General features: G+C 38.6%; 1 protein-coding gene across 1 annotated transcript; it reads left to right on the forward strand.

Moving 5' to 3' along the window:
* The first annotated feature begins 3,626 nt into the window (after positions 1-3,626).
* LOC107659789 (E3 ubiquitin-protein ligase pellino homolog 2-like) lies at positions 3,627-15,930 on the forward strand. The gene is made up of 5 exons (XM_016448817.1): positions 3,627-3,700; positions 10,177-10,276; positions 10,312-10,542; positions 12,252-12,437; positions 14,188-15,930. Exons 1-5 carry the CDS (start codon positions 3,627-3,629, stop codon positions 14,773-14,775), a joined length of 1,179 nt encoding a protein of 392 aa, XP_016304303.1. The 3' UTR covers positions 14,776-15,930.
* The last annotated feature ends 1,838 nt before the right edge of the window (positions 15,931-17,768 follow it).

Genomic DNA, 17,768 nt, shown 5'->3' on the forward strand with positions numbered 1-17,768 from the left:
TGAAAAAACAAACACACACACACACACACACATATATATATATATATATATATATATATTAGAGCTGTCAATCTATTAACATTTTTAATCTAATTAATTACACAGTGTGGCGATTAATTAATCACATATTAATCACACATCAAATTTGGCTGAGAAATTACCCACAAAAGATCATTTAAAGCCATTATTTTGTTACATGTGAAAAGCATGAAAAAGATATTACAAAAAGTAGCTTTAGAAAGATTTTTTTTTTTTCATTTATTTATTTAATTTTTCATTTTTGGATGAACTAGCCCTTTAATTACTTTTTTGGATGGATTTTTTTATTTTCAGTTTATATATATATATATATATATGTCTGTGTGTGTGTGTGTGTGTGTGTATGAGTGTATGAATATGAAATTATTTTTTTAATGAAATGATACTTTAAATAAGAAACTAAAACTGCCAGTAGGTGTATTAATGGGTAAAGCCGGGCTCACACTACAGGATTGAAAGACTAGCCGAATCACTGCTTACACTATGCAACATGATTTGTTCTCATCTGTCGTCGTCTTGTCTTAGCTGCGCGCATATTACACAACACAACGCTAACGAGGTGCGCACTACAAAACGTTCAGTGAAGAGGCGTTCCCGACCATCAGCGAAAATACGTTTTCTCATATAAATTCTCGCGAGAAATTACAGCGATTATAGGCCATTTCTTCAAGCATGGACGATCAACTGGCCCTTCAATTGGTCTGTGCAGTTATTTTATCCGAAAGAAAGAAGAAACCATGCTTAAATCTAATTTTGTTAAAAAAAATTATAATAATCAAATCGAATCGTGAAATCAAAATCGTGAATCGAATCGAATCGTGAGTTGAGTGAATCGTTACATCCCTACTCGATTCATTCGAAATGTGGATTCGTTCAGAAACTAATCACCACTGTGTTGTTCAAAGATGCACAACATTTCTGCTGTGGCTTTAATAGCTAATATTTGCATCTGCACAACTATATTGTAACTAAAACAAAAATATAAGACAAAAACTCATACAGGGGCATTTTTTGGCCCAGTATCTTGAATTTTAACTAAATGACAGTTTTACATCACTGAACACTAATTATGTGCGTTATTATAGTGAAGTTTGTGTTAGAAAACCCCACTAATGGTTCATGCTTTCAGGGTTAATGTTTGAACGTCTGCTTGTTTCTGAAAGGATTTTCTTCTCTAAACACTTCAGACTTTATGGAATCTGTGGCTCATTCCCGACGGTTTGTTTACTGGTTTTCACGCCCACTGTTTTCAGTCTGGTTTCAAACACTGGTTTGTAAACACCGAAATCTCCGAACACACTTGAAACTTCAGATTTGTTCCTTTTTTAGTGTTTCTTGAGTTGCTGTTCTCCACCTGAAACATTGCAGACTTGATATCTGACGTAGAACAGATGCTCCACAGCGATCAACCAGCCCATGACTCACTCAGGACATCATTAGTGTGTGTTAATGCACACGTCACACACATTACAGACGCTGAACGCCTCACACATATGCTGCTCTGCCTGGGGTTTCACTGGACCTGCATGCGACGGGTTAATAATGTGAGTCCATAATCCATAATAACTCTTCCTCCAGTGAAAAAGTGTTCTGGTGTGAATCAGGAGAGAAATCTGCACAGATCAAGCAGCGTTTAAACAGCTCTAAACACATATGTGGCTGGATTTTGATGTGAGAGACAACAGGAGATGCACTTTTTCACTGGAGGAAGCGTTATTATGGATTATGGACTCTATGTATTTTAGTTAAAAGCATCTTAATGCTGGATGTGTTTCAGCTTTTGTCTTCTCCAGATGTTCACTGATGGACTGGAGTGCTGTGGATTATTGTGATGTTTTTATCAGCGGTTTGGACTCTCGTTCTGACGGCACCCATTCACTTGCAGTGAGTCATTGATGCAGTTTCTCCAAACCTGATGAAGACACAAACTCATCCTGATCTCGGATGGCTTGGATACTTTTATGATTCTTTCTGTAGCTTGAGAGACACTTCTATGAACTTCTAAACTTCACTGAAAAGCTATCAAGCAAGTTTGGAACAAAATGCATGTGAATAAACACTGACAGCTGAATGTGCACCAATAAACCCCGTCAGAACATGTTTTATAATAATAGTTACCATATAATGGTTAAAAGTTACAGTGCATGATGGGAAGGTAAAAAGTGTTTGTTCAAACGACTCCATTTGGAAAAATATGTAAGTAGGAAGGAAGAAAGTACCGCTCAGGACGACTTCCTGTCTGATTGTTTGCTGCTTTCTCAGCTTATCGCCACGGAAACAGAAGAAACACTTCCTGTGCTGTAGAGCGATCCACTCGTCCACTACTGAGGGTCCCTAAGAAAGCAGCAGCAGGTTCCTGATGGGATTCAGTCTAGAAGCACTGCAGATATGATGTGATAAATCAAGCACACTTTCAGAAAAAAAGGTACAAAAGCCATCACAATATACTCAATATACTGCTTGCACTAAGTACAAAATAAAGTGATGTATATGTAATTATAAGCAGGAGGTCCTCTGGGTTTCCCCCACAGCCTCAGTTCTGTAACTAATCATTTTGAGTTATTAATACTGAACATGTAATTAGAACTATTGATGTTTTACGTAAAACCATTAAAAAACATTTTAATGAAATAAAAAATATTAAAAATTATTTTATTTAAGCTATTCCTGAACAAAATCAACAAATTCAAACCAAAATGAAAATATAAAAATAAAAGCAGATTCAAAATATTAAGAACAAACTATAATAATATCTCAATACTATAGTAACAGTGGTGGTAACATCATTAAAGTATGAATAGCAAAGTTCATTTGAGGTTAATTTTGAGATAACAAATTATTTACAGTACAGTCACAGTTTTTTGTTTTAATTTTATTATATGCAAATTAAAATAAAAAACACAAAGTGAAATGCTCTGCTGTCTACAGTGTGCACGAACCAACTTTAAATGGTTTAAATTACATTAGTATTTGTAAGATTTTTTTATTTTTTGTGATCCCATATTATTCCAGCACTTCTATAACTATATTTAGTCCCTCCTCTATGATCCATATTCGCTTGTGTTGGACTTCAGCGTCAGTTTTACGCTGACGTAATGCTCAAAGGCAACCCGGGACACGTGACTGAGCGCACTGGCGGGGGGAGCGCGGGAACACAGATTTATGAATGAACACATAAACTTCGCCTTAATCCCTCATGGCTTTCAGGTAAAGACGCTAGAGGAATATAAATCGCAAAAACTTTAATCTGCAATCATCTTGGACGCGGAAGGAAAGCCATATAACGGATACTTCCGTCTGGGTAATTACAAGCCACCCCCGCCGAGCTCATGGTACGGTCCACTCCGCCGCCAGCCCTGCTTTCATCCGCCGCCGCTCGTTTCTGGACCAGATGCGCGGATTCGGACCGGATTTTCACGCGTTACGGGAGTCACGGAAGAGCCATGCGCTCGCGACAGCCGGTCCGCGGAGACTGACGCGCGTTCTCCGTCTAAACCCCTCGCTTCTCGCCAGCGCTCGGTCTGTCTGAGAGACTTGCGCGGATTCCGACACCGGGAGCGGACCGGAGCGACGGACTGCCCGGTCCCATGTTGCAGCCGAACCAGCACGAACACGCCCGCTCAAAGGATCCGGTGAAATACGGCGAACTGGTGATTCTCGGGTGAGTGATTCGCGTTTACTACAGATCGACGTGTTTAAACGCGAGGGTTGCCAGGTTTCACAAAAACCCGCCCAATTGCTATTCAAAACCAGCCCATTCGCGTTTCCGGTGCAAAAACCGCGGACCTGGCAACACTGAGTTGAATCAAGCCAGTTATTGATGTATGGCATATTTACATTATTACTACTCATTATTTTATTGTTACTAACATCACTAGCGTCTCCATAAGTCATCGTGGTTGTGGTTAACCAGCGCATTAGTGTTCAGGAAGGAGGCAGAGGGAGTGAACCTGACAATAAAGCTATTAATAGTGTAGCAGTCACCGATATTTAAATTAAAAATATATTTAATGATATAAAATAAGACGTATAGGAAATTGAATGCTTTTTACACCGTATTTAATTAACGATATTCAACTAGCCAGAAGCAAACGTCCATAAATTGTAAAAAGACAAAAATGGCATATTTACATCACATTTACATTGTTACTATTATTATGTCTAATAAAGTTATTAATTATTACTAGTAGTTTTACAGAACGATATGGCCAATATTTACATGGAAACTTTTTTAATGCTAGAAAATGAGGCGTATAAGAAACTGAATGCTTATTTTAAACAGTATTTATTAAATTTAGGTATGATAATGAAAACCACACATGTACATTGTAGAAAAAATATATATTTTTCAAAATGGTAAATGGAGCAAAAATTATTGGAGTATGTTTAAAAAAAAATCAGTCTTTCAAAATTTCACATTTAATTCAATGTGTTGCAGTTTCTATGTAATTATTTGTAAAATGTACTTGCAGTTTCTGATGGAAAATGTAATGTTTAATTTATAAAGTTAACTATAATGAACTTTATAATTAACTATAAAGTTAATTAAAAAAATTATAAATTAAATAGATTAATACAATTTTGCAAGAATACACTATTTCAGTCTTTACTTCAAAATTTCACGTTTATAATAAATTGTGAAATTTAATAGCAAAAAAATAGTTACTTTTTTTTTTTATGTAGGCTAGATTCTGGAACATAAGCAGATAATCTCAAAGTGTTTACATTTATGCATTTAGCAGATGCTTTTATCCAAAGAGACTTAAAATAGAAGAATGGAAGCAATTCATCAAAAATGTCCATACTTAAAGGATCTTTATTGCCATTGATTCTTTCGTCCATTCCATGGTTCTTTTGGAACTTTTCACTGAAAAGAGGAACCAAAAATGGAATTGCTGTGAAAACACCCTTTTAAGAGTGGAACAATGTCAGCTTTGTTAGAAAGCTGGATTTTATTTGTTTTGATGAATCAGCCAATCAGGCGCCGATGTCGTCTGAACGACAGCCAGATGTTCTCGATTCACGGCTCAGTCTGATATATGAGTGTGTTATTAAGAGGAGCGTTTCCGCCCACATGTGTCTGTGTCAGATCAGGAAGTGCTTCTGCAGCGGCACGAACTCCTCTGATGTGCACACGCTTGAATCATGTTACTGCACATGTAATTAGAACATAATCTGCATTTCTCAAGGAACAATTCATCCAGCAGCACACATGATGGATTTTGTTGTATGTTGTTTTTGTGTTAATATTAATTAATAATGCCCCATGAGAACAGTTTAAAGAGAGAAACAGTCTATAAAATATTGTTAGTGTTGTTTGCTACAGCATGCATCTGTATTATTACTTTATTAGCTGATCAGATGCACCATAAAATGGATGTAAACGTCCCACAGATGCACAATGAAGGAACTGAAGCACATCTACACTCTTCAAAATAAAGCTGCTTCATGGTTCAGTGAAGAAACTTTAACATCCTTGGAACCTCATAAGGTTCTTTACAGTGAAAAACGTGATTAGATGTTAATGTTCTTAACACTAAGAAAAAAAAAACTGCACTCTTTAAAATAAAGGTTTCAAAATGTTTTTTTTCCGCAGTGATTCCATAGAAGAACCATTTTTGGTTTCCCAAAGAACCTTTCGGTGATCAGTTCTTAAAAGCCATGTTTTTTGAAGGTTTTAAACATCTAAAGAACCATTTCTGCAATGGAAAGATTCCATGGATGTTAAAGGTTCTGCATGGAACCATCGATGCCAATAAAGAAGCTTGTGTGATCACTGAAAGGTTCTTTAGGACCAAAAATGGATTGAAAACCCACTGGCAGAAAACCCACTTTTGAAACCTTAAACTTTAAGAGTGTAAAAAAAAGATTGAGTGTGCGTGCGAGTGAGTGTTTGTGTGCGTATGAGTGTGAGTATTTGTGTGCATGCGAGTGAGTGTTTGTGTGCGTATGAGTGTGTGAGTGAGTGTTTGTGTGAGTGTTTGTGTGCGTGCGAGTGAGTATTTGTGTGAGTGTGTGAGTGAGTGTGCGTGCGAGTGAGTGTTTGTGTGGGTATGAGTGTGCGAGTGAGTATTTGTGTGTGTGCGTGCGAGTGAGTGCGTGCGAGTGAGTGTGTGAGTGTTTGTGTGAGTGTTTGTGTGCGTGCGAGTGAGTATTTGTGTGAGTGTGTGAGTGAGTGTGCGTGCGAGTGAGTGTTTGTGTGGGTATGAGTGTGCAAGTGAGTATTTGTGTGTGTGCGTGCGAGTGAGTGTGTGAGTGTTTGTGTGAGTGTTTGTGTGCGTGCGAGTGAGTATTTGTGTGAGTGTGTGAGTGAGTGTGCGTGCGAGTGAGTGTTTGTGTGCGTATGAGTGTGAGTGTTTGTGTGCATGCGAGTGAGTGTTTGTGTGCATGTGAGAGTGTGAGTGTGCGTGCGAGTGAGTATTTGTGTGAGTGTGTGAGTGAGTGTGCGTGCGAGTGAGTGTTTGTGTGGAGCGTATGAGTGTTTGTGTGCATGCGAGTGAGTGTTTGTGTGCATGTGAGAGTGTGAGTGTGCGTGCGAGTGAGTATTTGTGTGAGTGTGTGTGCGAGTGAGTGTTTGTGTGCGTGTGTGAGTGAGTGTGCGTGCGAGTGAGTGTTTGTGTGCGAGTGAGTGTGCGTGCGAGTGAGTGTTTTGTGTGCGTGTGAGTGTTTGTGTGAGTGTGCGAGTGAGTGCGTGCGAGTGAGTGTTTTGTGTGCGTGTGAGTGTTTGTGTGAGTGTGCGAGTGAGTGCGTGCGAGTGAGTGTTTTGTGTGCGTGTGAGTGTTTGTGTGAGTGTGCGAGTGAGTGCGTGCGAGTGAGTGTTTTGTGTGCGTGTGAGTGTTTGTGTGAGTGTGCGAGTGAGTGCGTGCGAGTGAGTGTTTTGTGTGCGTGTGAGTGTTTGTGTGAGTGTGCGAGTGAGTGCGTGCGAGTGAGTGTTTTGTGTGCGTGTGAGTGTTTGTGTGAGTGTGCGAGTGAGTGCGTGCGAGTGAGTGTTTTGTGTGCGTGTGAGTGTTTGTGTGAGTGTGCGAGTGAGTGCGTGCGAGTGAGTGTTTTGTGTGCGTGTGAGTGTTTGTGTGAGTGTGCGAGTGAGTGCGTGCGAGTGAGTGTTTTGTGTGTGTGAGTGTTTGTGTGAGTGTGCGAGTGAGTGTTTGTGTGAGTGTGTGTGAGTGTTTGTGAGTGTGTGTGTGTGCGTGAGAGAGTGTGCGTGCGAGTGAGTGTTTGTGTGAGTGTGCGAGTGAGTGTGCGAGTGAGTGCGTGCGAGTGTTTTGTGTGAGTGTGCGAGTGAGTGTTTGTGTGAGTGTGCGAGTGAGTGAGTGAGTGAGTGAGCGCGTATGTGTGTGTGAGAGTGAGTGTGTGTATGTGTGTGTGTGTGTGTGTGTGCGCGAGTGTGTGTGTGAGAGTCAGTGAGTGAGTGAGTGTGTTTTGTGTGCGTGTGAGTGTTTGTGTGAGTGTGCGAGTGAGTGATTTGTGTGCGTGAGAGTGTTTGTGTGAGTGTGCCTGCGAGTGAGTGTGAGAGTGTTTGTGTGAGTGTGAGTGTGCGTGCGAGTGAGTGTTTGTGTGAGTGTTTTGTGTTTGTGTTTGCGAGTGTGTGTGTGTGTTGCATGCACTCATGTGAACACTATCTCTGCTGCGTTCTGTCTCTGTGTGTAGTGCTGAAGCTGCACTTTGAGTGCTGTAGATGCTGTCAGTGCGTCTGCAGCACTCGCTCCAGTTCACTGCTCTTCTGGACGCTTCGGCTTGTTTAACAGCAGAATCTATGCGCTGTATGAACATTCACCTGTGCATATGCACTAAAGTTTCTATAAATGAGCGCCAGTATGAGCCCAGCTGCGTCGTCCTCGTGCCGTTCAAACACACACACACCTGTGAGCGAGTGTGAACAAAAGCGCCTTTCTTCGGCCGCGCATACTGGATGCCGCATACTGAGCTTCTGTGTGACGCGCCGCCGTCTCCTGGACTTAATATGGACGTCACATGCATGTGATTTCCTCCCAATATCCTCAAATCTCTGGAGCTTTCAGCGGTTCTAGTCTGGCACATCGGTGTCTGAGAGTGTTTGATCTGTGTTCATTCTGCGCTCGGGTCAGAATCAGTGAATGTCAGCTGATTTATTAGAGTAAATCTGTTCATGACGACTCTTTATTCAATCATAATTGAGCAATCTGTCATTTCCTCACCCTCATGTTGTTCTTTTCTCTATAAAGCACAAACGGAGACGCTGCTGTTTTCCATGCCATCAGTGTGAAAAGACTTTGTTGAGCTCTGAAAAGCACCATAAAACTTCATATCAGAAGTTTAAATGACTGTTATTTAGTACCGGAGAGGGTAATAATACCCTAAAAATATTAAGAAAAAAAAAAGTGTATATATATGTAAAAAAATACATGCTGATGTGCATAAAATACAGCAAGATACAATTATGTTTGAAATAATTATGAAACAGTTATATTTGAAAAATGTTCAGGATTCTTTGATGAATAAAAAGTTAAAAAGAAGAGCATTTATTTAAAATAGAAATCTTTTCTAACAATATACTCTACAGTTCAAAAGTTTGGGGTCAGTAATATTTTTATTCTTTCTTCTTTTGAAAGAAATTAAAACTTTTATTCAGCAAGGATGTGTTAAATTGATAAGAAGTGATAGCAAAGATTTATATTACTCACTCACACACACACACACACACAAACACACACACAATCAGGGAAAAACAGTGTTAGTAAACATTAACACTTCCCACAGTTTAAAAATAGTTTTAGTAAACATTAAAATTTCCCACACATTACCAAAAAAATAAAAAGGGCTAAAACTATTAAAAACATTTTTGTAAATTGAAATAAAGCTGGAACTAAATCAAATACAAAACACTGAAAAATGTTTAAAAAAATTGTTTAAGCACTAAAATTACTACTAAAACTAAAACTGAAATAAAAACAAAGGTAACCATAGCTAAAAATAATCTAAAAACAAAAACTAATAAAAATGTCAAACGCACATAACAGAATCACTTAAAATTCAAATAACTGAAAATATACAAATTTACGCTAACTCAAAATATTAACAAAAACTAATAATAATGTGTAATGTGTGTGTAAATAATGTATAATAATACTGATAAAAATACTATTGAGAACATTTTTAAAAATGTATTTAACAAATATTTTTTAAAACATTTGATTGTGAATATTTTAAAAACTGTTCAAAAAAATTATTTTAATATTTATTAATTTGTATTTTCTTAAAGTTTGTTATTTATTTATGTATGTGGGTCAAAGACGAAAAAGGGTTTAAACATAAAAACAATACTGCTTTAAATTGTTGTTGTTTTTCCCAAAAATTAAAAAAAAAGTTTTCTGTTTAATGGAATTGTATTTTTGTTTTTGTGTTTCCGAGCAAAAAATAAATATCATACATTTTCCCCTGATTTACAGAAGACACCCACTCAAATGTCATTCAGTGTAACGATCCTGTCAGGCATATTTACAACAAAAATCTATTTATGACATATTAAAAGACTAATTACTTTCACCCCAAATACTAATTAGTTGTATTTTTTAATTTTTAAAATGTGCCACTATCCTAGCTTTTGCCCTTTTGTCAGTAAGAATGTTTTACTGACTTAAAACCCAATAAAATGTAATATGCTCACTTATTCTTTTATATATTTTAATATGCACAAGTCAGAATAAGCATGGTGTTTGAATTTTTACATAAATATAAATGTTACACTGAATGACAATGTAACATTATTTCAACCGAATTGTAACATTTTATTCTTCAAAAACTAATTTGAAACCTTAAAAGTAGACACTTTAACTTACATTTAATGTGCTCTCTATGGACATAAAATCACTTTTGTCAATTTCTTTTGATGCGGACATCTTAACGTCTTTGACCCATATATAATATAAATAAATATAGATATATTTTATGTATAATTATATTATACATAAATATTATTTTTTATTTTGTGTGTGTGTGCTTTCTAGAAGCTCAAACGGTGGAGCAATTCTCATGCATGAACTGATAAACAGTTACGCAGGGTACATTTATGCATGCGTGTAAATATAAACAGCCTTAGTTGAGAAACTGATGTTTTTGCACCTGCGTTTAACTGTGAAATTTGCGCATCTTCTCAATCAGATTTCATACGCACTGTCGAAACCCTGCAGACGTTTTTACGACCCTACGAGAAGAAAAACCAGCATTTCTGACACTCAAAACAATGTGTCTGACCGGGAAGGTAATAAAAAGGCAGCATGAAGTACACGGCTCCAGTGTGATATCTGTGTTCTGCAGATCGGCCGCTCCACCGAGAGCCCCATAGACTTCGTGGTGACCGACACGCCGGGAGCATCCCAGGAGAGCGAGGACTCGAGCTCGGCTCCCAGCACCATCTCCCGCTTCGCCTGCAGGATCGTCTGCGACCGAAACCCGCCCTACACCGCCCGCATCTACGCCGCCGGCTTCGACTCCTCCAAGAACATCTTCCTCGGGGTCAGTAGTGCTGTAAGGAATCGCTTTTCAGATGTTGAGACTGGAAAACTCCTTCAACAACCACGTAGCCACTAACGCGTTAATATTACTAAGTTGCAATGAAATGAGTGTAACAGATGTAGGGCGGGATTCTGTGCATCGGTTGTTGATTGGATGTAGAGATGTGGGCGGGGCTGTCTATGCAGATGAGCTTGAGTTTGAGGGGCGGAGCTTAAAAGATGAAATGTGACCTTGGAGCACAAAACCAGTCATAAGGGTCAATTTTCTGAAATTGAGATTTATGCATCATAAATAAATAAGCTTTCCATTGATGTATGGTTTGTTAGGATAGGACAATATTTGGCTGAAATACAACTGTTTGAAAATCTGGAATCTTGAGGGTGCAAAAAAATCTAAATATTGAGAAAATCATCTTTAAAGTTGTCCAAATGAAGTTCTTAGCAATGCATATTACTAATCAGAAATTAAGTTTTGATATATTTACGGTAGGACATTTATAAAATGTCTTCATGGAACATGATCTTTACTTAATATTCTAATGATTTTTGTCATAAAAGAAAAATGTATAATTTTGACCCATACAGTGTATTGTTGGCTATTGCTACAAATACTGCTTTTGTGCTTCAGGGTCACATATGATTGAGAAATCCTGAGAGAGATGACATTCTGATTATTGATGAGATTAATATCAATAAGATCTATAAGATGCATGCAACATGCAAAACAAATGTGGTTCATTATTATTTCATGCCGACTTTAATATTTAAGAAGTAGTTCATATTTTTACCGATGCATTTAGAGACGCGACTCAAAGAGGGTTTTTAACATGTCGTTCTTCACCTGTTAGACTGTCCAGCATCCTACAATACTAGTATAGAAGCTTGTTTACACCACAGGATAAAATAATACAAGCTGTATCTCACAATCCGGAGGAAAAAAAGTCCTCAAAAGTTCACAAAAAGATGTGAAATAAGAAGCCAAAATTACCTTTTTTTTTATAAAACTGGAATAAAACTGTATTGTGTGATATGAAATTAGAATTTTTGGGGAAAAAGTCACAATTACCTTTTTTAGTTTTTATTCAGAGTCGCGAGATTTTGAGAAGAAAAAAAAAGTCTGAATCGTGAGATTAAAAAGGATTTGTTTTTTATATTCTGTGGCAAACAAGCTTTCATAAATGAGTTCATCTCCTTTAAACGTTTTCATAAATGTAAATGTGACCCTGCAGCACAAAAGCAGTCTTAAGTCGCTGGGGTATATTTGTAGCAATAGCCAACAATACATTGTTATTCAGCTTTCAGATGATGCATAAATCTCAATTTCACAAAATGGACGCTTATGACTGTTTTTGTGCTCCAGGGTCACATATATACTGTCAGACAAAATTAAGAATGTCAGCTCACTATTTTCATATATTTTCTTGTGCTTTTTTGACATTTATGCATTAGGCAGTAATGAAGTGGCATTTGGGCTTCTTAACACAGACTGCTTAATGCAGCTCAGATGTGGCATGAATGCATTTACGCAGCAAATATATGCTTTGTAACGAGATTCTGAGCATGCATAGTTTCATCTAGGCGTTGCATTTTTACACTAAGTTTTAAGCAGGCACAGAGCAGCCTTTACGTTCAAGAAATACACTTCATCAGTTCATCATGCGACTAGTTGATTATGAAAATATGCCGCTTTGCTCATTGCTAACTGATGCATCTGTCGCGCAGGAGAAAGCAACTAAATGGAAGAATCCGGACGGTCACATGGACGGACTGACGACTAACGGCGTTCTGGTGATGCATCCTCTGGGTTTCCCGGAAGACCCCAAGCAGGGCCTGTGGAGAGAGATCTCTGTGTGCGGAGACGTCTACGCTCTCAGAGAGACCCGATCCGGATCCATCCGCGGCCAGCTGGTAAACACCACAACTAACACTAACATACAGATTCAGGGGTTGCTGTGAAAAGATGTTCCCCAGCGGAGCTTTAAATCCGGAGCGTTTCTGACCTCACCTATCGTAAGGTGTTGACCTAATAACAACCTCATCTACAGCACTCGGACTTAATTACTTTGTAAACCACACAAATGTTTGCCGTGATTTACAGCCAAAAGACCAGCGCTTTCGTTAAAGATCGGCAGTTCACTGAAATGACTGAAATGATTTTGGAGAAATAACCTGCTTAAATGAACATCCTGTCTTCAGGCTGCGTGACGTTTTCTGATAAAAATTAATTAATAATAAAACGAATACAATTTTAATGAAGAAAGTACATTTCCATTGGAAAAAAACTCAGGGTTTTGGCCAAACCTTTTGTGATTTATTCATCAATATGACTAATATTAACAATATTATTATATGAAAATATAAAATGTTGTACTATTTGATCATATTATTAGTAGTATTTAAGAAAATAATAATAATAATAAATGTATTTTATAGTTCAACTGTAATGAAGAAATTAAGTGATAAACATTAGTATAGTAATTTTACAGTTGTGCTTTAAAATACAATTATTATTATTATTTTCCTTATTTTTTTATTTCGCAATAAAATTGCTGTAGTAATATTTATTTTTTATTCAGCATTTTTGTTGTTGTTGTTATTATTATTATTATTATTATTATTACAACATGAAAATAATCATTTTCATTTTCAATGCACAGTTCAGCTGTAAATTTAAAAAAATGAAGACAGCCATGAGCATTAGTGTTGTAATTTTACAGTTGTGCTTTAAAATAAAATTATTAAATCATTTTTCCTAAATATTCAATTTAAATTTTACTGTGAAATACCACAATAGTAATATTTAATGTTTTTATTTAGTAGTATTGTTTTTGTGTTTTTGTTGTTGTTGTTGTTGTTGTTGTTATTATTGTTATTACAACATGAACATATTAAACCGAATAATAAATATTACTATTGTAATATTTCGTTAAGTTGGTATTTAAGTAAATATAATAATAATATTTTATTTCACAGTACAACCGGAAAAGAAAGAAATGAAGACAACCATAAATATTAGTATTGTAGTTTAACAGTTGAAATATAAAATAAAATTATTTTTCATAAATAGTCAAAAAATTTTTTTTACAATTTTACAGTGGAATTTTACAATAGATCTATTGTATTTTTTGTTTTGTTTTTTTGTATTTAGTAACTTTCTATTTATTTATTATATCATTTAATAAAGCAATAAACCCCGTGAAGCTGTGGTTTACAGTGAATTTATAACAGCTAAGAGGCGTTGTTAGGTACGACGCGAAGCGGAGCCTTAGCTGTTATAAAGTCACTGTAAACCACGGCTTCACGGGGCTTACTGCTTTTATAAAACGGTTATTCCATATACGTAGTAAGGTTTCACAGAATAAAACAGAGCAAATAAAGTGTAATGATATTAATAAAAACAGTATTCTTCCACCAAACAATGTAGCTCCTCAGAAACAGTTGTGGTTGCTACAAAGTGGTTGCCGAGCAACAGACAAACGTAAACAAAGGTGTATGTTACTTTGTAGAGTCATTTACAACAGCTTCGGCTCAGCCAATCAGGACCGGAACTATCCGCTTTATAATATTATTTTTATAGCAATATTGATGTAAAAAATCAGCCCTATTATCAAACCTGATTTTAAATCCTGATATTTTATGGGTGGTGTTGTGTTTGCAGGCGCAGGGTGAGAGCAGCGCTCTGCAGGACGGTTCTCTGGTGGATCTGTGTGGAGCGACGCTGCTCTGGCGAACAGCAGACGGTCTGCTGAAGGCCCCGACCCTGCGGCACCTGGATGCCCTGCGTCTGGAGCTGAACGCGGGGCGGCCGCAGTGTCCCGTGGGTCTGAGCACGCTGGCCTTCCCCAGCCTCCCGCGGAGCCACAGTCTGGAGGAGCGCCAGCCCTGGGCCTATCTGAGCTGCGGACACGTCCACGGCCGACACGACTGGGGCCAGCGGCCCGAGGGCCACCGCGAGCGCGAGGAGGGCCCCTGCGGCCGGAGGGAGTGTCCACTCTGCCGCACCGTGGGGCCGTACGTCCCGCTGTGGCTGGGGGCTGAGCCGGGCTTCTACACAGACGCCGGGGCCCCGACTCACGCCTTTGTGCCCTGCGGTCACGTGTGCTCGGAGAAGACGGGCCGGTACTGGGCCCTCACGCCGCTGCCTCACGGGACACACGCCTTCAGACCCACCTGCCCCTTCTGCTCGGCCCCGCTGGCCACCGGCCCCGGGGTCACACGCCTCATCTTCCAGGGCCCCATCGATTGATGAGGGGGCCGAACGAGGGGCCGAAAGGGGTCGCGAGTCTCACGAGGGGCTGTGTTAGAAATATCAACATCGTGCAGCTGCCTTCAAGTCACATCAGTGTCATTTATATCTTGATGGGTTAAGTGCGTGTTGACTGCAGTTAGCATAACAGAAGAGATCGTTCAGCCCAAAATCATCATATGTGAGCCTGGAGAATGCTAGTGTTTACTTCCCCATCAATCACTAATGCTAAAAAGCTCTCAGTGTTTATCAGGAGGATAGGCTCGAGTCACTAATTGTGATTTCTATCGGCAGCAATACAGTCCAGAGCTCGTCTGCTGAAGGCCCCTGATCACAGATGCATTTCGAAGCTCTGCAACAAAAAGACCAAAGCGAACTAAATGTGAGATTCCTGGCTCCTTTCGCCCCTCTACGGCCTCCAGCGCGCTCTCAGTACAGACCGAACCTCAACATCTCACACAGCACACACTAGAAAGTACAGAATCCTTTATTAAAGCGCTTGTTTTCAGCAATAAACACTAGAATGAAGCTACTAGAAGATGATGCCAGCGGTTCGAGCCGTGTACTTCCCTTGCTTTGGCTGAACCTGGCCTTCTTTAGCAGTCTAGCCCTTGTGATTCGGCTCGTTTTGTTGTTCTTTCAGTTTTAGATGATTCTTCTTCTGATTGTTTTAGCACTCAATGACAGTCGTAGCTGCAGTATATGCCGTAGTCGTTTGAAATTGTCAAGATGTCTTATTTTTCTACATGGCTGTGTTACTAAACTTTTGACCTGAGGTCTGATTGTTTTATATACGAGTGTTTCACATATAGCAGTATATAGATTATATATAACTATATATATATATTATTTTCTGTACATGATATGATTTGAAGAAAGAGTGCGTCACTGCACTCCTGGAAAATCTTTGATTGTTTCGCTTCTGAAAGTGCTTTATGGTAACTTTCGTCACAAACGATCACTTACACATTCAGAAAATGAGGAATGCTAATGATTATGTTATGCATATTAGTAAAAATTGTTGCAATTTGCTGTCACAACTTAATATTTAGTGTTAGAATAACTTTCCTGGATTTAACTTGAGATGACTTAAACTAAACTTAACATTTTAAAGGAACAGTTCACCTAAAAATGAGCGTGTGCTGAAAATGTGCTCACCCTCTGGTCATCCGAGATGAGTTTGTTTCTTCATCAGGTTTGGAGAAATTGCATCACTGTCTCACTGCAAGTGAATGGGTGCCGTCAGAATGAGAGTCCAAACTGATGGACTGGAGTGCTGTGGATTATTGTGATGTTTTTATCAGCTGTTTGGACTCTCATTCTGATACAGCTCATGAGACACTGATGCAATTTCTCCAAATCTGATGAAGAAACAAACTATAACTCATAAGTCTACAAACAAATCAACATCCGGAATGGTAAACGTTCAGCAAAATTTCATTTTTGGGTGAACTGCTTTAAATGAAAGTCTAGTCGATGGAAGCTATTTCTATAAAGCGTTTGCAGAAAAATGACACGGACTGGAATATGGATGAATAATCGTTACACGTATGCCTGCACACCTCACACTGTACATCTCTGAGCATTATAAGCTAAGCACTTGACAAAGCTCTGTATGGCAGGGTTTAGAGACAGAATAGCTCTACTTTACCTCACAAGCTGTAGAAGACACCTCAGTTTATGACCGTATTTTTTTAACAAGCCGATAAAGCGACCGTAAGCCGTTCGGATCGTATTTCACTCGTGTTCCCGTGACATTACGAGATGCGACGCATGCGTGATCGTTGGTTTTCTAGGACGCTAGAAACGGTGCTTCATTGCGCTTGCATTCTCAGATCTCTGCCTAAAAATGATTCGTCATGTACTCGTCTGAACCTGTACGCGTGGGACAAAAAAATGTATTAAAGGGACATTTGGTGAAGAATCTTGATGCAGCTCTTTTCCATGCAAAGACTTTTTAAAAACACATTTTATTAGAAAAAACCCATATGCACTATATTTGATGCTTTAAGTCACTATGCACTGAATCTTCGCTGAAACAAATCATAATGTGTGTCTCTGCAGCACAAAAGCAGTGTTAAGTCGCTGGGGTATATTTGTAGAAATAGCCAACAATACATTGTATGGGTCAAAATTATAGATTTCTCTTTGATGCCAAAAATCATTAGGATATTAAGTAAAGATCCTGTTCCATGAAGATATTTTGTAAGTTTCCTACCGTAAATATATCAGAACTTCATTTTTGATTAGTAATATGCATTGCTAAGAACTTCATTTGAACAACTTTAAAGATGATTTTCTCAATATTTAGATTTTTTTGCACCCTCAGATTCCAGATTTTCAAATAGTTGTATCTCAGCCAAATATTGTCCGATCCTAACAAACCATACATCAATGGAAAGATTATTTATTGTTTATGTATAAATCTCAATTTCACAAAATTGACCTTTATGACTGGTTTTGTGCTCCAGGGTCACATATTAAAAATGCTGCATTGACGTTTAACGTCATTAACACTAAAATGCCACTGATTCTAACAGTCGCCGCATAGAAAAGAGCTGCGTGACGATTGCATTCTGACATAATGCTGGTGTTTGCATGTTTAGGTGATCTCTAACTAGTTCTCTGAGACGGAGAAACGGGTCAGTGAAAGTCTGTTAGTTAGACATCACAACCTATGCTTCAAACGGAGGATCCGTGGCGTCTTGTAGCAGAAAATCCAACTCTGTGTCTGCGTCTTCCAAACGAATGCTGTTCCACTCATTCTCGACCTGGCGACGGGTCAGCTCAGGTTTACACTAGTCCACGTTTACAAGCATGGTTAGGACGGTCCAGCGGGAATGGCATCTCCAGTGCAAACTTGGTCAGTTCGGTGTTTTCGGTCGTGCTTTATATGAACTCTTGATCATTCGACTGTTCGGTTGTTGTCCGTTTTGTTCCTTTGGAATGAGATGTGAGGATGCTGCACCTTGTGTTTGACCCACTGAATAAAC

This window comes from Sinocyclocheilus anshuiensis, unplaced genomic scaffold (genome assembly GCF_001515605.1).
Source record: "Sinocyclocheilus anshuiensis isolate Anshui unplaced genomic scaffold, SAMN03320099.WGS_v1.1 scaffold519, whole genome shotgun sequence".
Taxonomy (NCBI): domain Eukaryota; kingdom Metazoa; phylum Chordata; class Actinopteri; order Cypriniformes; family Cyprinidae; genus Sinocyclocheilus; species Sinocyclocheilus anshuiensis.

Coding starts and splice junctions, on each gene's coding strand:
- LOC107659789 (XM_016448817.1), top strand. CDS start 3,627: ATGTTGCAGCCGAACCAGCACGAACACGCCCGCTCAAAGGATCCGGTG. Junction 10,543..12,251: donor TCCTCGGGGTCAGTAGTGCT/GTAAGGAATCGC, acceptor TCTGTCGCGCAG/GAGAAAGCAACTAAATGGAA. Junction 12,438..14,187: donor GATCCATCCGCGGCCAGCTG/GTAAACACCACA, acceptor TTGTGTTTGCAG/GCGCAGGGTGAGAGCAGCGC.